This window comes from Megalops cyprinoides, chromosome 6 (assembly GCF_013368585.1).
Source record: "Megalops cyprinoides isolate fMegCyp1 chromosome 6, fMegCyp1.pri, whole genome shotgun sequence".
Lineage (NCBI taxonomy): Eukaryota > Metazoa > Chordata > Actinopteri > Elopiformes > Megalopidae > Megalops > Megalops cyprinoides.
The window spans coordinates 38,569,833-38,592,735 of NC_050588.1; the positions used below are offsets into that span (position 1 = coordinate 38,569,833).

The 22,903-nt window shown below is 45.4% G+C and overlaps 1 protein-coding gene across 1 annotated transcript in view; it reads right to left on the reverse strand.

Annotated features, from left to right (window-relative positions):
• Window positions 1-19,440, reverse strand: part of LOC118779771 (MICOS complex subunit mic25a-like) — a 66,937-nt gene extending 47,497 nt beyond the window's left edge. Inside the window, exons 1-5 of the mRNA XM_036532006.1 lie at window positions 19,172-19,440; window positions 17,774-17,873; window positions 17,424-17,475; window positions 16,264-16,408; window positions 8,690-8,692 (exon numbers count right to left, since the gene is read on the reverse strand). Coding sequence (XP_036387899.1) covers window positions 8,690-8,692; window positions 16,264-16,408; window positions 17,424-17,475; window positions 17,774-17,873; window positions 19,172-19,255 — 384 coding nt within the window. The 5' untranslated portion in view covers window positions 19,256-19,440. The remainder of the gene's footprint in view (window positions 1-8,689; window positions 8,693-16,263; window positions 16,409-17,423; window positions 17,476-17,773; window positions 17,874-19,171) is intronic.
• Window positions 19,441-22,903: the final 3,463 nt, after the last annotated feature.

Genomic DNA, 22,903 nt, shown 5'->3' on the forward strand with positions numbered 1-22,903 from the left:
GGCTCCTAATGTAGCCGGGAGCGGCGCTCGGATTCAGCAGTGATAAAACGAGGGGGTTAAACAGGACCGGGGGGGCGATTCTTCATCATTAAAGAGACAGCGCACCGCTTTCATTGCGTGTAATAAATAGGGGTCCGTAATTTAATCTCCCGGAGAAGATCGCTCGGCAGACGGAGCGAGGCAACGCTCGTTACATCTCGCTGCGCGCTTCGGACGGAGTGAAATCACTCCGGTAAACTCAGCGCATCGGACGAGGGGGGGAGGGGGGGGATTTGGCTGTGACTGTTTCACTCCCAGAGCGGAGTGAAGGAACGCAGAAACACAGGCAAACACCAGAGACACACGCGGTTATTCATAAAACGCAATCAGGCCGGAAACAGGGCTGGACTAGGTGTGTAAGGCCTGTACAAACCGCTGCAGGAAGCTCTGCACTGATGCAGACACATGTACAGAAACTCACAGGCCTCAATTACTGGCTGATCCGCAAAATATCCCATAACCACCAAAATGCACAGAGGAGTATAAATAGGAATTATAAAGGCAATGAGAAAGTCGAAGACCAATAAAGGTCCAGGTGCAGAGGGCTATACAAATGAGTTCTATAAATTATTTATCGATCGGGTTTGTCCCATACCATCAGAGGCATTCTCTCAGGTATTGAGACTGGCCGCACACCTGGATAGAATCAATAATACAGAGGGAAGGCAGGGGCCCAGCCGACTGCAGCTCATACATACCCATCGCTTTATGATTATATACTATCATACGCTGTCTGTAAACTCCTGACCTCCACCTTGGGCACATGGATAGAGGACATGCCAGAATACACTGACGTCCATCATGCACCTTACCCAGACAGGTGTCACCTGTCATCTGTCAGGCAGCATTCAAAGGCTTCTCATCATTACTCCTCAGGCCAAGAATACAGACTGAAAAGGGTGAGCGAGTATTCAACTACATCTCTCTAAAACCATTCCTTCAAACTCCGTAGAGGACAAACATGTCTATAAAATGATCTAAAGAGCTTTGGACCTTGTTCTGATGTTCAACAATAAATACAGACATTTGACATCGAAAGCGTGTTTGTTCTAAAAGTCAAAAACAAATACAGGAGTTTCCGCAATCCTTGTTTGTTCGAATTTCCGTTCGTTTGAGTCCCTGAAATAACGTAATAATACAGACAAATATTCTGCTTTATTAAGAGTAATTATTTGATCAATGGGGCCCAGAACAATTAATTGAACCACCAATTAAACTCAATTGAGACAGCTGCTTCAAATTAGTTCAGCAGACAGATATTAACAGAATAATGTTGAATAAACAATTATACTTTGTATTTTTATTAGCTGACAGAGAGCTGAGGAAGCATTTCTGTGCTGTTCCTGCGGAGTAGAGGTCTGCACTGTTCTGAAACTGAACTGCGAGATCAACCCAACCTGTGCGCTTTAACACCCGAACAGAACCTGGCATGAAGACGATAACTTTATCACCTACCCCACTCAGCCCAGCCAACTGCTACTGGGAATAATGAAATCAAATCAAAACCACATTCAACGTCTTAACAACTTAACAAAGTACAGTTCATCCTTGCTGGGGGGAAAACGTTTACAATACAGTGAATAAATTTCAGCTCAACAGGGAAACAGAGGACACTTGGACAAAAATGAGCTTTCCCTATTTAAATAAGTATGTAGATAAATTAATCCTCCATTCAAGCTTGATTTATGTAGCCTTAAAAAACATTAATTCCCTTTGAGTGTAATGTCAAAATGAAATTTTAGCCCAGATTTTAGACAGCAGTTTTTTCAAAACCTAACATCAAGAAACACCAACCCTGACTAGACCCAAACCCGAGGGCTATAATGTAATTATAGGCCCAAACCAGCTGATCCCAGCCTTTTTCGTTGGGTTTGGATCGGAGGTAGAGACATACTCAGCGATGGACCTATGTCTACCCCCAGGCACAACCATTTTACCCTCACCCATCGACTTTCACTCCTCCCTTATAATCATAGCTATTCAAATGGTTTACACAATAAGGACACTACAGCACTGTAAGCCTCCTACATGAGGGCATTCAGCCAAACAGCGAGGCCGAATTACCCAAATCCAGCCAGGGGTGAGCTACATATGCGATCCCTCGACCGCTGCAGAGATTGTGTGCAACACCTCTACACGACGCTCACTCTAATTACATCGCTGCATTGTCTTTTTTTCCATTTTCCAATTACTAATCCGAAATTCCCCAAAGAGGAGGAGGGGAGAGTGGCGGAATCGGCCACCGCGGTACAGCCCGGGCGCGCCGGGCGGAATAACAAGCTCAGGCAGAGAGTACGGTCAATCAGGCGAGTTTGCCGCGCCGCATGGTGTGGGGCCGACACGCCAGACGGCGTCTGTTTAACCTCCCCGTCCCTGTCGGCCTGGCGACGGAGCGGCGTTTGCGTTCCTCCTCTCCACCTCGTTATGCTGCCGCTTCCTGCGACAGCCAGCGGGAGAAATTACAGCCATTCCAGCGCCACGCCACGCTGACCGGAAAATCAGAGGCGTTTCAGACTCAGGATAAAGGCTGAATAAAGTCCCCATCAGTCCTGACTGCGCGGGTTCCTGCAGCGGGAGACAGTTCAGCCTGAATGATAGCAGCTCGTAATGTGGGAGAGGGACTGTGTCCCATCAGCCTGAGCCTTACCCACGCTACCCATTCCCTGCACAACCTGAGGGTGTTAAACTGTACCCCCATATAGCATTCTGGGTGTGTATGTATATGAGGGTTGTAATAACAGAAGAGGTCTCCTGATACATCCTTTCACTTTTACACATGCACACGCACACATGCATACACCTACACCCATACACAGACAGACACGCGCACATGCACATACACTCTCACACACACACAGCCACACACAAACATACACCTATCTACTGTATGCACATATGCACAGGCACACATGCATACACACACACAGCCACACACACACACACACATATATACCCATATACACTCACACGCACGCGCGCACACACACACACACACACACACACACACACACACATACACACACATACACATACACAACAAAGCCACCACTCGAAACGGAACGCAGCCTTTGACCACGCAGAGACCTTTTGTTTTTGAATGTATTCCTCTTGAATTTGTCAGGCAGACAAAGGCGCGCTGACGGGTGTGTGTTTCCGCTGAGCTATGCTGTGCCTCTCCTCCCGGCCGAGTGTGAATTACACAGATAAGTCTCCGAATAACCCAGGCTCTGCCGGCTCCCGTGGAAACGCCGTGGCTTGCGGGTATCTGTCCGGGACTAACGCTGTGGTCCGGTCGGCCAGGCGGCGCCGAGGCAGAGTGGAGGAAGCAGAACCGGCCCCGGCCAATCCCGCGGTGCGCAGCGACAGGGATACCAGACATAACCTTCAAGCACCGGTCTGCAGGCAGAATACCACTTTGAAAATCAATTATGCAAATGACTCATTATGCAAATGATTCCTTTGCATATGCTGGGGAGCTGGTGGGCTGGAGAGGGTGGAGTGTACACCATGACCCAGCATCGCCAAACAGCCAATCCTGACACTTCATCTCATCACAGCCAAACCTGACCCAGCATTGCCAAACAACCAATCCTGACACTGCATCTCATCACAGCCAAACTTGACCCAGCATTGCCAAACAGCCAACCCTGACCCAGCATCTCCAAAACGCCAACCCTGACCCAGCATCTCATCACAGCCAAACCTGACCCAGCATCTCCAAACAGCCAAACCTGACCCAGCATCTCCAAAACGCCAACCCTGACCCAGCATCTCCAAACAGCCAAACCTGACCCAGCATCTCCAAAACGCCAACCCTGACCCAGCATCTCCAAAACGCCAACCCTGACCCAGCATCTCCAAACAGCCAAACCTGACCCAGCATCTCCAAAACGCCAACCCTGACCCAGCATCTCCAAAACGCCAACCCTGACCCAGCATCTCCAAACAGCCAAACCTGACCCAGCATCTCCAAAACGCCAACCCTGACCCAGCATCTCCAAACAGCCAAACCTGACCCAGCATTGCCAAACAGCCAACCCTGACCCAGCATCTCCAAAACGCCAACCCTGACCCAGCATCTCATCACAGCCAAACCTGACCCAGCATCTCCAAACAGCCAAACCTGACCCAGCATCTCCAAAACGCCAACCCTGACCCAGCATCTCCAAACAGCCAAACCTGACCCAGCATCTCCAAAACGCCAACCCTGACCCAGCATCTCCAAACAGCCAATCCTGACACTGCATCTCCAAAGAGCCAAACCTGACCCAGCATCTCCAAAAAGCCAATCCTGACCCAGCATCTCCAAATGGCCAGATGTTGACCTACGTTGGCCAAGTTGGGGAAAATCAATGGTGTGAATGATATTAAAGGAGTACACTGCCCACACAGGACTTCCACACCAAACTGGCATATGATCATACTGCATATTAGCCTGCAGGCAAATGTGTTCTGAAGGTCTAAGACAGAGGATATCAGTTTCTCAGCTTTCTCTTCCTGGCTCAGCTTTGGTGACGAGTACAATAACCTTAGGCACAGCAACAATACAGCAAGACAGTGGATGTTTATACTAGTGGTATGATGACAGTTATTTAAATGAATATAATATACATACCTTATTAAAAATATTACATTTACACAGACTGTCTGTTTTTTCACACATTATAATTTTCACTGTGTTGAATCAGAAGCAAGCCTCTGGTCAGATTAATGGTAATTAGACTGTGAGGCAGTCCTTGCATGAAGAAAAGCTTCATGGCTATTTAGCGACCCACAGAGAGCTTCGGTATCTGTGTCAGCAGTTGCTTTTATTTCTATTAAAATAAGAGTTTTTTTTACTGATATCATACGTATCCAGTCTCTCCTCTCCTCTGTGCCGATGTCCTGCTACAGGTACAGCCCTGTGCAATACACCCTTCTCTGCACAGTAACACACATTCTGCACACTAACACACTCTCTGCACAGTAACACACTCTCTGCACACTAGCACACTCTCTGCACATTAACACACTCTCTGACAGGCTTCCGCAGTGACCCCTCCCACCACAGCACAGACTGCCTTACACTTCTCCTCCTTCAGCTGTTCACTTATACCAGAGCCTCCAGGTCACGCCGTGAGTTAGGCTTCAGTAGGTGTGGTAACTAGGTGGTAGGTGTGGTAATCAGGCAGGCAGGTGTGGTAATCAGGCAGGCAGGTATGGTAAACAGGTGGTCAGTGTGGTAATCAGGCAGGCAGGTGTGGTAATCAGGCAGGCAGGTGTGGTAATCAAGTGGTAGGTGTGGTAATCAGGTGGCAGGTGTGGTAATCAGGCAGGCAGGTGTGGTAATCAGGTGGCCAGTGTGGTAATCAGGTGGTAGGTGGGGTAATCAGGCAGGTATGTGGGGTAATCAGGCAGGCAGGTGTGGTAATCAGGTGGCCAGTGTGGTAATCAGGTGGACAGTGTGGTAATCAGGTGGTAGGTGTGGTAATCAGGCAGGCAGGTGTGGTAATCAGGTGGTCAGTGTGGTAATCAGGTGGCCAGTGTGGTAATCAGGTGGCCAGTGTGGTAATCAGGTGGCCAGTGTGGTAATCAGGTGGTAGGTGGGGTAATCAGGTGGCAGGTCTGGTAATCAGGTGGTAGGTGTGGTAATCAGGCAGGCAGGTGTGGTAATCAGGTGGTAGGTGTGGTAATCAGGCAGGCAGGTGTGGTAATCACCGGCCGGTGTGGTAAACAGGTGGTCAGTGTGGTAATCAGGTGGTAGGTGGGGTAATCAGGCAGGTAAGTGGGGTAATCAGGCAGGCAGGTGTGGTAATCAGGTGGCCAGTGTGGTAATCAGGTGGTAGGTGTGGTAATCAGGTGGTAGGTGTGGTAATCAGGCAGGTAAGTGGGGTAATCAGGCAGGCAGGTGTTCCTGACTGCCAGCTGTCTGGGGGGAGGGAAGTGGGACACTGGCTGCTGGTCCTCTGATTTGTGCCATTCATAATTCTGCTCGGTGCTTCTCACTGAAGAGTACATCTGTTTAACTATTTATCAGGACAAATCCATCTCCAGCCCAAGGCTGTTTAAAGAGATGGACATAATAAAAGGAACGCTATGTCTGCAAAGGCTGGACTCAGAGTAAGCCCCCAGCAAACATCTCAGGAGGCGTCGACTCAGACCTTTTCACTACATTTATAAGCAAGTTTCAAAGTGAAATGAATAAACAAAGTGCCTACATTTCAGAGTCCCTACTGCTGTGCCAGTGAAAGTCCCTGGGAAAGACATTCACCTGATTCAAGCTGCAGGCTGCTGCACAGGACAATCAGACAGTGCAGACAGCTCTGAACCATGTGCACATACACCTCACGGTTTAAGCTATGGCTCCAACAATGGATAGTATTACACAAGAACAAACACTGTTACAACAGTCAAACAGAACAAGAAAAAATCATCTACTGAACTGAGGTGACAGGAGCAAAATTAGTAAATAACATGTGGTTAAGAATGCCTTTACATCACATATTTAAATTCTAATTTAGGCTTGTCTACTCTACACTGGCCTTTGAACCACTGGGGTCGCATGTGCGTTTGCCCAGAGGATAAAATCTCCCCAACACCCGGGTCGGCTCGTCTGCAATTAAAGGGATTCCAGCCACTGTGAGCGGAGAGAGCACAGCTTAAGATGTCAAGACTGCGATTACAATTACTGATAGCGTGCCGTTATCTGTGGGCTGCGAGTCGGTTCATAAACTGGATTACTCCAGTCGGGATTCTGGGAAATGGGAAAGGAGTGAGACCCCTCCAAACACACCACAGCCCCTCTGCCTCCTGACACCTCGCACAGCACCAGAGAAGAAAAAAAATCTACTGGAATTTAAAATTCAGAAACCGCTAACACATTCTCAGCGAGTTTCGGCAATCAGGGACCTTGGTGCTGCAAAAGAACAAGTTGTTCAGAATTCTGTCTTCCAGCAACACACAGACAGCGCTAATGAGCTAATGATGCAATCTCTGCTGCTCTTATTTGTTACATTATGTATTATATTTGTATGTGCACATATACCCACACACATATAAATATGTGCATGAAGTCATACCTACGGAGAGATGATAGAGTTTCAAATTTTCTTTCATGACTCTATTTCACAAGTCTTTTTCTCCTTTTTTGTTGTTCCTGTGGCTCATGGTTCTTTTCTGATGAGGATCCATCTTGTTAAAAGCAGCTGTCTTTGCATTCCTTACCACCAGAACACAGCACCTGCAAACCATTACGGGATGCAGGGGGGAACAAAACAGGAAGTGACATGACCCAACATGGCTCCTGCCGACCACATCCCCAACACACACAGAATGATCAGCCAGCCGCACCTGCACTCCCCAGCCCTCTCTGAAGGCATGACGGTCCCCAACAACCTGCGCACCCCTGATCCGTCACACCTGACAGCGGACAGCTCTCACCTGAGAGCCTGCCAGCACCCATCACCTCTCCCCTTAATTGATTTCACTCTACATGTGACTCCGCAGCCTGCATCTCACGGTGGCGTGACGTCTGCTCCTCTTAATGGGCGTGGTCTGTCTCCACGGCTCACGCCACCAACGATCGCTTCCGCTTACTGAAAACACGGCCGACGAGGACCGCTCCACGTCAAGCGCCAGATTCATTCACCTCTCGCACACGCGGCGAGCTTTCCAACAGGAACTACAGAGGATGAAGTCTCTACATCTCACAGTTGTTCTCCTCCTCAAGACTTACATTAAACATTGACCATATGCTTAAAAATAAACCGCATTCATTGTGTTTCGCTGCAGCATGTCTCCGTTTCGCCGTCAGTGTAGACAGCTGTTTCAGCGGCAGTGAGGGAGCTGCATTCCCACGGCATGTTCAGGATGATGAGACTATCTCCTTCAGGAAAGACCAATGAATAAATAACTGCGGAAGCTTCTCAGCTCCTCGGCGCGCATCTCGCTAACACGCGCGTTCACCAGGACACATCCCGCTAATGCTGCTCGCCACCGAGCCGAACTGACTGAACAGCAGGTCCAGTGCAGAGATCCTTAAAAAGAGGGCTTACAACATAACACATAAAATCACTGGCTGGAAGCTCATTATGGGAGTGCAGGTACCACGAATTCTCACAAAATCTCAAAGAGCAGTTTACTTCCCTCTGCCAGGCGGGGGTTAGCACCACCAGTCCGCCACAGTGATGCTGACACCTTGTGCGAGTTCGTAACATTAGAGCAAAATGCGTTTTCATGTAGCAACCACCCCAACGGATTTCAAAGATAACCCTTCTGGGGAGCTTCATGTGAAATGAAGCGCATGTAAGATACACCACTGCTCACTTCTAAATTGGAAATGAGCTCCTAAAAATCCCAAGTGGTAGAAATGAGAGCGTATTTCTGGGGGAAGAGAACGCCGACAGCTGTGTTAGACGTGTCCTGAGTCGAACTCAAAGGGGAGACCAGGTAACAAGAACACTGCAGTGTCCCGACTAACTTCCTAACTTACACAGTGTGACCAAGGACAGGCAGTCCACTGCTGTAACTAATGAATGGATTTATCATTATGACTGGTGTATTGTTCATGGTTGTGATAATCTATCAAAAGGGAACATGATAAAAACATACAGGGTAGCTGTTGTACAACCCATGGATCAATTCGAAGGCAACCCTTGTACCCTGAAGCCACTTGCTGCAAGTTCCTCTTCTGCCACCTAGTGGTGAAAAGAAAGAACTGCGGTTTTTCAAGATTTTTTCTCATCTCGTCACACCGTGTGCTGTGATTGGTGTATGCCACAATAAAACAGCCGGTACGGCAGTGCATTTTCCATATTTGGATATAGGAAAGGTTTTGTAATGTCTTGTTCATCAACATCTACACAATGCTATTCAAAGCTCACTAGACTTCTTCACTAAAGAAGTTCAACACCATCTATTAACATTAAGTTGTTCATCTGAATCTGTAATTATTGAAGAAAGTGTACAGACACTAATAATTACCGACATACACTGTCTTGGGAGTATGATGTGCTGTTACAATGCACAGCATGCTCTCTGACATTTATTACAAGGATTACAAGGTCTGTTAATCATATGAATGTTTCTGACTGGAATTGTGTTTTTGTAGAGCTTAATGACTCATTAAGAACAGCATGTCTGCATAAGATCCCTTAAGTATTGCCATAATTTCTTTGGTCTTTTTCTAGTCTTCTGTTCTCATATATGTATTTGGTACCAGTCTTGGTTAAAAACAGCAACAAAATGTTAAAAAAAGAACTAAACTTTAATCAAGCCACTCTCATATGTAATCACTTTCTTGGGAAAACACCAGGAAAAAAATCCATGCATCGCAATTCTGCCCTTGTTTTGGTGAACAATGTGTCCCCCTTAGGGGCGGCAGTGTAGCGCAGTGATTAAGGAGCAGGACTTGTGACCAAAAGGTTGCCGGTCCAATTGCCTCAGTAAATATCCAGCTGTATAAATGGGCATTACTGTAACTGATGCAAGTTGCTCTGGGTAAGAGAGTCTGCTAAATGCCAGTAATGGAATGTAATGGAAGCTCAATCGTCCACAAATGAATGAACCCCTGTCTACTGACTTCTCTGTATTTGAAGACTTAAGTGAACCTCCTATGCCACTTGTTAAAAAGAAACTGCCTGTGGCTTACTCTTACATTGCCAGAGGAAATGTTCAGAACTCAGTTTTGATATACCAACATTAAGGGATTTTTTTCTCAAGACAGTCAAATAGACATAAAGATAACAGTGGCTTTGAGAAGTTCTGTGAGGGTCCACTTTATCATGATACAAACAATGAAACCAGCGAAGTCAAAGATGATTGGTGGCAGGCAAAACGGAGACCCAGTCCTTAGACAGTAGTGCCGTTCTGTTAAGGTGCAAATGAGATCTCACTTCAGCTCAGCACAGCTCGTCTCCACCAGCCTCAGAATCTCCCAAAAAAGCGGGCAACTCCCCCACCCAGCAGACGCACCGCAAAGATGCATCAGCGCCATAGAGGGAGAGGTTAAAAAAAAAAAATTTAAAAAAGAGGGGGCTGACGGAGGAGAGAAAGGAGAGGAGAAGATGCAAATGAGACTGATCACCCATTACGCTGACAGACTGTGAAGGCATTAATACAATTTAAAAAGAGACATCCCTTTGATCCTTTTTTTTTTTTCCTCCTCCTGCGATGAAATTAATCTCCTGAAGACTATTCACAGGATGCAAAGAGGCACTGGCAGAGACCGAGGGCAGTCTGGGAGAGGAGGATGAAAGCGAGGGGAAGGACAGAAAGACAGTTAGTCAGAGGAAGACAAAGGCCTGCGTGCCGGATAAAGAGAGAGGCACAAAGGTGCTGCCGCATGTACCAGGCAGCGGTTTGAGTCCCTGCCCAGATAACCACACTCCCCTCACAACGTGGTCTAACAGATATCCTCTCCGACTGTCGAGGAAATTGTTATATTGCTATATTGTTAAATTGAATTACTCAATCATCCCCTGCTACAATGGCAACTCCAACACAAACGTCATCACCCTGCACTCGAGGGTCTGGGTAGGGTAGAGCAAAAATGTGATTGGCTGTGGGTTTGATAGCCGATCTTCCTGTTGTTTCAGGGTTTGAACCATCTGAAAGGCAAACATGATGTTTTCAGTTGTACATACAGGTGACAGCCAGGGGAGTTTCTCTTTCACAGAACTTTCACCCACAGATCATTACATTGCATTACATTATATTCATTTAACAGACGCTCTTATCCAGAGTGACTTCCAGCACAAAAGAACAGAAGTGTATCCAATCAAGTTGAATAAGTAACGTTGTCAGATCAGACCAGACACTCCTCAAGCTCTACGACAAGTTAACTTGTGCAACCTGAGTAGACAAGGGAAAGCAAGCGTACTACCGTATACATCAGTCACAAACCACAAGGCAAATCAATGCAAAGAGAGCCAGAGGTGACCAGATGAGGATGCAAAATAGAGCCAATGATCCTTAAATCTGCATGAGACAATGAAGAGTTCAGTGGTTTATGCACATGACTACACATATGAGTAATGCGTATGCTTTAAGCAGCCTACTGAGCCCGTGCTGTACGCACTTTTCTGCATCAGCGGGCGGAAGGATAATGGCCAATCTGGACTGTGCTTCAGAGAGACACGTGCCTGGACTACTCACGGTGTGAATACAGCCTGTTTAAATATTAGCAGGTTATTAATAAGCTGTGAGGCCGGAAATATGCAATAAGCCACTTCATTAGCCGGAGCAGTGCTCTCTCCTTATAACACAGGAGTCAGGATGCATAATTAACTCGCCTGTCAGTTCAGTGCGTTATTCTTTATGTCTTTATTAAAGCACGCGTCAAATACATCATGACCGCTCAAATCTGACAGAATCTTTCTTTTTCTTTCTTTCCTTCACAAAAAATCCAGTAGCTTACAAGCTTCTGACAGCAAAATGTTTCAGTTGTATACCTAAGCACAGCAAATCCAAACTGGCCTTAAATTAGTTTGTCAACAAACTTTGTTCCTTTTTTGATAAACAATTTTTGTGTTTGTTAAAAATGGATAATAGTTTAGCAAATTTGGAATTTAGAATACGGTGGTGACCATTTTTTCAATATACTATATGTAATAAACATCTCTTTAGCGCCTTAATACCACATAAATATATAAAAAAAAAAAAATTTTGGCATGCATGTAAGCTAGCCAGCCGTACCACCACACTAGCTAAATAGTTAGCAATAAGCCGGTTGTTTTTCATAAGCATAGCATATTAGCACATGGGGCTACACTAGCCAACTGCACACATACTTACATAGTGTAGTAGTGGTAAATACTCGGGATAGTATTTGACGGAATCTCTAGAATGTATCTCAAAATAATGAGTCTCCTGTCATAACAGGACCAGTAAAGCAAGTACAGAGTAAAAAATCCTTTTGGTGCGGAATTGCATCAGTTCATTGGCAAACGTGCTTCTAGTTTTTCGATGACACACCTTAACCCTGACTCTCAGAAGCTGCAGCAGCACCATCTCCAGCTCAGGTATCTTACCTCACCTGTCAGCTCTGCATTCCCAGAGAGCCTGCGCTTTGCACTCACAGAGAGAGCCGTTCTGCTCCTGACTCAAAACTTTGAGCAAAACATTTCACATATGCGTCAAGAACAGACGAAGTTCACAGTGAGGTACTTTGGAGCACTTTTAAACTATGGCTGAACTTCACTTCCTGTCTGCTCCTATGTAGAATGCACTGAAATCATCCCAGGATAAAAAGACACCCCCCCAGTCCCTCCCCCCACCCCCGCTCCACACAGACACACACCTGGAAACTTCAAAGCTGCAGGAACAGGGCATAAACGGTGAAATGGTTCGGGGTAATCTGTTTCAGGGACGAGCGCTTGACATTTACTGTAATTTCCCTGGAGCCACAGTCAGGCTGTCAGAATCGCTCAAATGATCAATTTATCCCCGTTCTGGTTTTGTTTTTCGGGCTGCGAGACAGATACGGGGTGATCAGAATGAGTTACTGTCAGACGCAGTGCGAGCAGACGGCTGAGTCCTCCGCACATCCATCTTCCCTCTCCCATCAGAGCGCAGCCACGCCGCCTCGGGAAGACTCCTCACCCGTGTGAGCGCGGGGTTATCTGCGCTCAACTCCCAGCTCCACACGCTCCATTACAGCCAGGGGAAGGAGCTCTCACAGCCTGGGAAACTGAGGAGAAACCGCCCGCGACCAGCTGTGAGGAAGCACCGTGCTCAGCACCACGTCACCTGAGAAACACTTTCTTCATAATGCAGCACTGCTCCCTGACACATTGCCCTGAATGCCCTCACAACAACTGATTCCAGATCAGCTTACCCACTTGTAATCATAATCCCAAACATACTGCTGCAAAGGAAGATTACAGAGCCAGGATCAGTGCTAGGAGGTGAATCTGATTACATCATCCAGATGATCACCTTCTTTTTTCTGTGTCCCTTTGACATGGAATTCTCCACTGCATTCAGTGAGGGGGTGTATTTGTCTTGTCAACAATCACTGCATACAATTTTAATTGGCCCTGGTGCGTCAGGCACCACATCTGAACCAATCAGAGAACAGACTGTTGAGTGTTTGCGGAGTAACCAAAAACATACAACTGCATTTAAGTGCAATTAAGTGGTCGCAGTTGTGGCCCCCAGTTGTGGCCCCCATCCTTGTCATTCCCAAATTTAACAGGGTCTACAACAACCCATCCTATGCCTATGCGGTCACTTTAACAATCAATAGCAATGCTTCCAACTGAGAAACAGCCAGCCCGCACAAACAGACTTACCCAGAAAGACCCTGCCTTAGAGGCAGGCCTAACCCATATTGACTTGAGTGTGAAAAACCAAAGACAATCACAGAGCCTGTAAACCCTCATTACAATCATGCATTATTAAGTGTTTAGCGCACATAACCCAAAAGGATCCAGACGTCTTCACTCAATACTCATTACACTCACTCAACAAAAAAAAAAGCCACACAAGGGATCAGTTGCCAGCTGGCTTAACGGTGAAGCCGGGGAGCTAAAGGAAGATGTTCTTGCTGCGTTTGCAATACTGGACAGGAGCATGGAGAAAAATCACACTGAAAAGGTCAAACGAGGATAGGGAACAAACCGTGACCACTCAGGCCTTCTACACATTCGGTAAATACTGACACAGAGACAACTACTCTCTGCCGCTTCATGGAAGACACCTGGTGAATAAAAACAATTTAAAAAATGGTACATCACTTCATATTCCTGCATTAACAAGCAACCAAGCTATAGCCAAGCTTTAACCAGGCTTAAACCAGGCCTTAAAGGACCAAGAAGGAACTTTCATTAGCAGCTTTTTAAGTTTTCCTGTACAAATAACATTTTAAGCTTCATCTTCAGTTTCATCTATTCTACATGCTGACACGCATTGACATTTGGGCTGCAACTTAATCTAACCTCGATGCCCTTTTTCTCGGTTTGCATCTGACTGCACTGGTGTCAAATAATAATCGCGTATAAGAAATAAAAGAACATCAAACTTGTTTAAATTCCTTCTGAAAGTAAAGCCTGGGCAGAGTGCAGTTAAACGGAAAACAGGCATTATACAGGTGAAGCGCTGAGAGAGGAAAGCAGTGTCAATGACTGTTTGTGCTTATTAATAAGACTCCGAAGTGCAGTGTCCCATCTCTGGAGAAGGAGCTACTGAGGGGTTAAACTGCAATTACGCTCTCCTCAGTGGACCCTCTGCTGGCTGCCTGACAGCACAGTCCCCACACGTTACCTCTGCAGCGAGTTTCTGTTAATGTCCAGCATGTGTCAGGACCAAAAGGCACCATAAGGCACCAAAAACACATCTCACCACTCAGCTGTAGAAAAGAGCCACGTGCAAAATCTGGCAAATCCTGGAGAAATTCAGCAAGTACGATCCACCCCTAACGCTCCGCATACAGCAGAGTCAGGAGGGCCAGGGTGGGCGGGCCCAGCAAACATTTCATTAAGGAATAGCCAAGAGTGAAAGAGCCTTTTTTGAACAATATGGTATTTTATACAGGATACTACTTTGCTAGGATAAACTGTGCCAGGATGAGATTAGAATCCTTGAATATCATCCAAATGCGCTATTTAAGATGATAAGAGAGAAGACCCTGACATCTGAGAAAGGGCCACAGCTGCAGAAAAAACAAGAGGCAGAACGGCTGTGTGTATCAAAAGACAGCTCTGTGAGAACACGGTGGCTACCGAAGCAGAATTACAAGAACACAGTGACTATCAGATACCCTCTGAATCATCACAGGAATTGTGAAAATACGGTACGTATCATAGACAGAACTGTATGAAATCTGTGTGTATCATATGTAAATTATCATGGCTTTTATTAGCTCACCCTCTATGTATGTGTGCCCATCTGTTTAAACATTTTTCTTATATTCAGTAATAGGTCTTGGTAATGCCAAGCTTTCTGAATACATGGGGTAGCCTACCATAAAGCAGCTGGGATAAGTAGGGACAACAGAGAACAAAAGTGTGGAGGGAGCATACGGGCCCCCACCATGAGGGGAAACCACCAATCCTGCAAAATAAGACAACATTCCCACAGACGAAGGAGTGGCACAAGCCCGAACTTAAGCATGTCAGCGGGAACGTTAGCTCACAAGCTGCAACAGCCACCCATAAGATCAGTGCCTGCATAATGTGATCACTCTCATCAGTGCAGGGTTATCATCAACTCCCGTCTCATCAAAGAGAGCCTCATTAGTAGCTAATCTGCTCAGTAACCCCTCCCTTTCACCTGAAACCTGGCCTAAGAAGGGCTGCCTTTGGTTTTTAGAATATCAGCCGACTGCTGCTCCTTGAAGCACCAATAAGACATTAAATGCAATGGGGAAAAGCCTACCACAGGTGGGGTGGTTCAACAGAGATGTTTTCAAGAACATCACACCACTGTCATTACTACTCCTGCAGGCATTACCATTATGACTGATTATTACCTAAGCCCCAGTACAGGTCAACTGCAAAATCTTATATGCTCCATATATATCCGTTTAAAGCATATTTACTGGAAGGAATGAGATTAAGAGGCCAGCTCAGCACAGCTCCACCTGGTGATCGGACCAGCAACCTTTGAAGGTTCTGGTTACAAGACCACTGCCTATATTACCAGTCAGGACTCACGCTGGAGCCAGTCATATTCATAAGTAGAGTCTGTGTAAGTGCACACCAGATGGAGGTACGGGAGAGACAGCAGGCTGTTTAGCTGAGCAGATTGCAGTTGCTGGAGGGCTGCTCCGCTCTGGCCACGGGTACCTCAGCGCAATGCTGCTTTTACTATGCAAGTGTTTGATTGACGACAATAAAGCAGTTAATTGAACACTTAAGTGCTTAGTTCCAACTCTCTGCTGCTCGAGGCAAACACTCCGTCCTCCATGTGTTCACTGAGCTGCCATGCAACAAACCTTGCCTTTTCGAATATGGGCACCAGCGTGGCATATCGTTTAGTGAGTTAGTTCTGGTAACCAGAATGTTTCAGGTTTGAAACCCAGGTGGGGTGGTGTTATTGTACCTTTGAGTAAAATAGCCAGCCTGAACTGGTTAAGTAGCCATCCATGCTTGGCAAATACAAAATTATAACCAGTTCTAAAATAATTTTAGATTCGTGCACACACCGCAGTGAGAACTCCCCTTTATTACTGTGGTCATGCAGTGGTCGGTCCACGGTCAGGGCACTTGGACCGCAGTGTGACCAGACGGGGTTGCGGTCACTCACCAGCTGTTTGACCTTCTCGGTCTCCTCGCGGGCCTGAGCCTTCTCCCGCAGTACAGCGGCGGTCAGCTGATCCTGCCCCGCCTCCTTTTCCCTCCGCATAATTCTCGCCAGCTCCTCCTGCACCATGGCCTGCTCCCTCTCATACCTGCAGAACAGAGAGGACAGGGCTGACCCGCTGCTCCGACCGTGATCAGAAACACTGCTGCCTGACCGCTCTGACCACGTTCAGAAGCGCTGCTGCCTGACCGCTCCGACCTCGCTCAGAAACGCCGCTGACCACTCCAGCAATACTCAGAAACACTGCTGACTGACCGCTCCAACCATACTCAGAAATGCTGATCAACTGCTCTACCCTCATTCAGGAATGCTGCTGACTGCTCTGACCGCACCCGGAAACACTGTTGACCGGCCACACTCAGAAACACTGCTGACCGACTGCTCTGACCACACTCACACTGCTGAACGACCGCTCCAATCACATTGAGAAACATTGCTGACTGTTCTGACCACACTCCAAAACTCTGCTGACCACTTAGCCCGCACTCAGCAACACTGCTGATCAAATGCTCTAACCACACTTACAAACACAGCTGACCAACCGCTCTTGCTGTAGTCAGAAATACTGCTGACCGCTCTACCTACGCTCAGAAAAACTGCTGACCGCTCTAGCTGCATTCAAACAAAACTCATCATTCTCACCACTCTTACTAACACTGCTGACCACTCTAACTTCACAACACACAGCACAATACTGGTTCTCACCAAACTAGCAACCAACTATTCTCAATGCAATCCCAACACTTGCCACAAGATGACAGCAAAGACACTGAAAATACTGAACAACAAAACTAAAATTGACTTTGGCTATGAAAATAACCTGGCCAAAAGTAAATTGCATCTGCATAATGAACACTTAGATATATTTACATATTATACACATATTGCCCCTCGGGACATGTGTTATATACGTCTTTTGTATTTTTTCCAGTAACACAAAAATGCTTAAAGCTGCTGTTCTTTCTGTCGATTATGTGTTAAACGCTGCGCAGTTTCAGCAGAGGATGAAGCTCTGAGTTCAGTCAGACCCACACAGTAAGCTGAAACAGCACACCTTCCCTCCTATGTGAGCTATTGGCCAAACTCAGCGAAGAGGCACTCACCTCCTGCGAAGCTCCTCCTGCATCTCGCTGGCAGTGGGACCCGGCTGCCGATCTGCAAGCAGCAAAAACTGTTAATAAACTGCTCTACTAAAGGCTTATTGAACACCGAGTTCATATTATCCATGTACGTATTTTGTGTCACCCTTTTTTCCAATTTTTGGAAATATCATAAAATCTAATCTGCAGTACAGTGGTACAACATAGGCATTTTTTTTCTTCCTGTGCTGTACTGTATTCCATAAACCATAAATCAGCGGTTTTCTGATGGTAAACCTGGCCATGATACCTCTTACTGATTGATAAAAAGCAGGCAGTGTCAGGTGAGAGAGCAGGTGTAATAGCAGCAGTACCTGTCACGCCAGGGTCTTCCTTCGGGCTTTCTGAGTGCGTTGGCGGCGAGTCGGCTCCCCCCGCAGACTCCCGCATCCTCTGGATAACGTCCTCCGACAGCTTCTGGCGGACAGTTCGATTAGCGGCCATTCGCAACACATTTAACATCTACTCACAAACTACGAAAGCCTGTATATAAAAGTAAGGTTTGTTTTCTTTAAATCCCCTGGATTTAAAACTGCCATCTATGGGCCTCAAAGTGTTGGCCCTGCGCACGCAATTTGGGGCACTGGGTCTGAGTTAGGACAACACGGGTGAGTGAACAGGGAATCACTCCGAGGCGCAGTGACTCTGGCACAAGCGAAACCCACATGCATGGGAAATCACGGGTTTGCATTTGTACTTCGATTAGGAGGCAAATTTACCATAGCAGGTAATCCATAAGAACCACTTAGACGCCAGTGGCAGGGACATACGTGTGTAGGTTCAGGTGTGTAGGTAAAATGTACATCCATGTTTTACTATCATGACACTTGTAAGTTGTCATAATTACCTCGTCCCAAGAACAGGCAGCTAGTTTGCTACGGTCTCTGAAACATCCTCTATGCCCCTAAATATCAGACACCCATTGCGCTCCTTTTCTTGTGCTAAAAGTACTTGCTTTTATCAGGACAATTCACTATCAGCGAATACTTTGATCTGAAGCTTTGTCGATTTACCCAGACGGCTCTTAGGCAATTATCATCTAGGATTTCGGCAATTTACTTAGCTAAATACGAAATGGTGGCGTAAGAATTTATTGATATATGTACGGGACATCTGACTAGTTGCAATAAGCTTAGTAAAAATAACAAAAACCGTATTAGCAAAGTAAGCCAGGAGTTGCAGATCTCCGCTTAGAGACATTATTCCTGTATACTGAGACAGCGCATACATCTACCACTTCTTAATTATCCGTAACGTAGGCAAGATAGGTGGTGATTCTCTATAGGGTACTAGCCAAATGTGTAGCTGCAGCTGGTTGCCGTAATGGCCGCTGTAAAGATCGCTAGCCTGAAAGCTATAATAAATGCCAGAATCGACTCGGCACCGACTCTCCATCAGGCTCAAAGCGCGAGCAGCCTGCGAGCTGTCTCGTCGGGTTCATACAAGGTCATGGAAACCTTTAGCATGCTAGACATACCTCTGCTCTCCACATGGGTAATCTAGCTAACTAACTGTCTAAATCGGATGTAAATCTAGCCAGAAATGGAGCAATCTGACAGAATAAAAATAATCAATCAACACTGCTAGATCGCTTGTAAATCTAGGTACAAGGCTAATTAGCTACTTAGCCACATGGATTGAGAGTGCTTGACAGCTAGCATGTCCCCAAACGTTAGCTAGCAAGCAGACTCCGTTTCTCCGGTTAACGTTACCTTAACTCCATGCAGAACCCTGACCCGATCGTCCTCATCGAGCCCGAAAGTCACTTTTCTGGTCGAGCTCTCGCCGGCCCCCATCCCTGCGACTGCAACCTGCTCTATGCGCGCAATAAAACCGGTCTAGCTGCGGGGAGTTGATTAGGTCTTCCCGTGACTGATTGATAACTTTGCCACAATTATTTCTCAGTCAACTTCACTCCGAGAAAGGTCAAATCTAGGACAAGGCAGTATTCTGAAAGCGTATAGGTGGATAAAATAATGAAAATCCAATTATATTTTATCATGTACCATAGGCTAACATGGTGGGGACTGGGAAATGTAGTTCAGGGGTACTTTCGGCCAAAATCATTCAGGAACTCCTCTGCCTGAATCGAAGGCGTGGCTTTTCGATTTTTCTGTCGGTATTGGTTAGCGCAGTTTGAGTGACTGCTGTCCTTCAGTGACATCACAGATCGTGTCCTTAAGAAGCGGTCACGTACGCCTCCAAGGGAGGGCTAGGACTCGTGCCATACGTGCTGACCAAGCGTGGACTGCTTTTGTGTCATATAAACACAAATATGCTTTGACAGGAATCAAATATGCTTTCACTTTTCTGTGTTTTTGTCTCGAATAAATACATGTGCGTATGATAATGTAGCTACCACACCCCCCATATTTCTTAACAGTGAGATCACATTAAAATTCTAAGAATATTGTTCATTTAAAATATTGAAAAGCTGGATCTCCAAGGAACTTGCAAAGTAAATTCATCTAGTAAGTTGTGAAGTCTTGAAGAGATTTCACACAAATTAAGTGTTAATGACAAATATTTTGATTCTAGATCTAGAAGTTGATATGCTTCCATTGTAGAAAGTACTGATTACTTTTATGATGTGTGGTGCTAATGTTGTCTTAATGTGGAAGAAAACTCATTTATGATTAAAATAATGCGCAAAGTTGTGGAAGAGCAACCTTCTAATGTAATGCAAAGATTTTTATGAGGGCAAATACATCCATTAAAGCATTCTGTCCATAGTTTTTCAGCCTTTCAATCTGACTCCTACTGTAAGCAGGTGAGCGGTACTTGGGTACAAGTTCACAGACATGAACATGACAACACTTACATAAATGTGTGATAAATACTTTGCACAATTCATCACGCTGAGTGTTGTGTGTGTTTCAAATGTGTGTGTGGATGTTTCATACTGTACATGTGTGCATGAATGTTGAGTGTTCGGTCAGTCTCCAACACAAGACACTGAAAAGTTCCCTGTGCACATCCACCTCAGCCTGTTAGCCACAGCCCAGGACTTTTTCTTCCTGTGCGATTTACATTGTTTACAGTTTTTATATCTATCTATTTATACAACTGGATACTTACTGAGACAATTTTGGGTTAAGTACCTTGCCAAAGGGTACAGCAGCAGTGCCCCTGCAGGGAATTAAACCAGCAACCTTTCAGTTACAAACCCTGTTCTTTACCACTATGCTACAATGCTGCCCGTCCCAGACAAGCTTCTAAATATTCCCACAGGAATCTTTTCTATTGACATTAAGCATGCCCCCAAAGATGCATCAGATGACCTCAAAGACACATCCCAGAAAAGTAGATCCTTTCCCCCTCCACCCTAGACAAGTCCTTGCATCCCTGATTATGTTCCCTGGACCTCTGTTTCAAATAACAGCCTCTGATCTTTCATGAAGTCATTTCTAACACCTCCCCCATATCTGTTCTCCATGCCTGTGTCATTCATAGTCTCTATCCATACAAGGGAAATTACTGACAGTGGAGTCAAATGTTGCAAGGGGTTTGAATACTTTGGTACTGATGTGAATGGTATGGAACACTGGTCACCCACATTACATAGAGCAACACTGGTTTGGGGTTGCAGGCGTAAGGAGTCAGGGGTGCTGATATTGTTGAGAGGAAGGGACTTAAATATTAACATTATAAAATATTAATAAATATATTAAAAATATTCAGACGCTCATAGATGGGAAATGATTGTGTGTAAACGTGGATTTTAGAGCTTATAACTGCAGACCTAAAGGGGGGGGGGGGGGGGGTATCCAATGGTAGAGATGAAAATGACAGTTGAGCCAAATTTTCCAAAATTAAAAAAAAAACACCTGTTATTTATTTCCAGGAATTATAGATCCTTGAATCCCATTCAAAACACATTCTGTACAGGCTGTGACAAGGCACTACACCATGTACACAAGACAAACCAAATGAAATAAAGTATTTCTATCCCCAGGCTGTGCCACCACCAATACTTGGCTAACAACCCTAACCCTAAGCCTTGACTCTCTATTTGTCTCCACCTAGTGGTCATTTATTTAAATAGCAGTTCAGCATTAATTCGCCAGCTTGAACGGCAAGAGTTCCACGCCATAGTCATACTGTGAAGAAATGAAAACAGTTACTTTTTTTTAAAATTGAAAAATTACTGCAGTTTTTTGCAATGGGGCAGTCTTATGCGATTTTATACGTTATCAGATATTTGCGAGGTATCACCCTGGAAAACACCACAGCATCATCCTTATCTTCAGTGGATTGCCCAGCCCTACACACCAGCCAGACCACTGCGCTCAGCTCCTTCACGACGCTTGGCTGTTACCCCCTCTCATAACCTTGCATACTGGTCACATCCACTGTCTGTCTTGGCCCCTACATGGTGGAACAAGCTTCCTGTTTCAGTCAGAACAGCTGAAACACTGGCCATCTTTCATTGCACTGAAAATCTATTTCTTCTGGACACATCTCAGCCTTCCTAACAAAGTGTGATCTTTTGTCTCTATTATGTGCAATGATACACGTGGGTGTTTATTTCAGAGTTTTACATAATTGGGTATGTGGAGGTTTACTTGCATGCCTGTAGTATGTGTTAGCATTATATTTGGAATGATATAGTCCTTAAATTGTATGTATTGCTTTGCACTTACATGTCAATCTAGGCACACTGTTTGTGACCTCCCACACACAGCGGAACTTTATGGCTAGATGAGTGGATACTGTGGAAGCAGTAACCGTTTTCTCCAAAATTCTGAATTCAGGAAAAAGTACATCACTAATCATTTGGTGACAGCAGACAGGCATATCTGTGATGCCATTTCCCTAAGCAGCTTGGGTCCATGATTATATTTCCTATGGTGTAGATGCATATAGTGCATTTTGACTTTTGCCACTCACATACGCCAAAAAGTGTGCTGTTTAAGGTATTTATATTTAAGAAATATTAATAGAAGTTTTATTATTATTAAGAAAGGAGCTCGTCGATAAGTCCAATAAACTGGAGGTAAGTCTCAAAAAAAAAAAAAAAAAACTCGCAGTAGCGTTACTGACAGTTCCATGAGCTTGATCATTTTAATATGTCTGGGCATATTAACGTATATTGTATTCTTACCGTTCACCGCCTGAAAACCGGGACAACCAACAACCAATCAACATATTGTAAACAACCAACATATTATTTCAACATATAATTATTAAATATTATCTGTTAAGAACAAAAAATCCCGAAAAAAGGGGCAATTATGTTAATTCTCCTAGAATGTCAGGTATTTCAGGAATTACAGGTTATCTAATCCGTTCCGTTTGTTATAAAGTGTGACCGTTTAAAGGTGCTTGAACTGAATATTCCAAGCCTAAAAAAAATCAAGTGCTACTATCATCAACTAAGGTGACGTTTCTTTCTGAGCTCGATTAATCTCGCCTGCCGTCGTTCCAGAACAAATCGCTGTGGA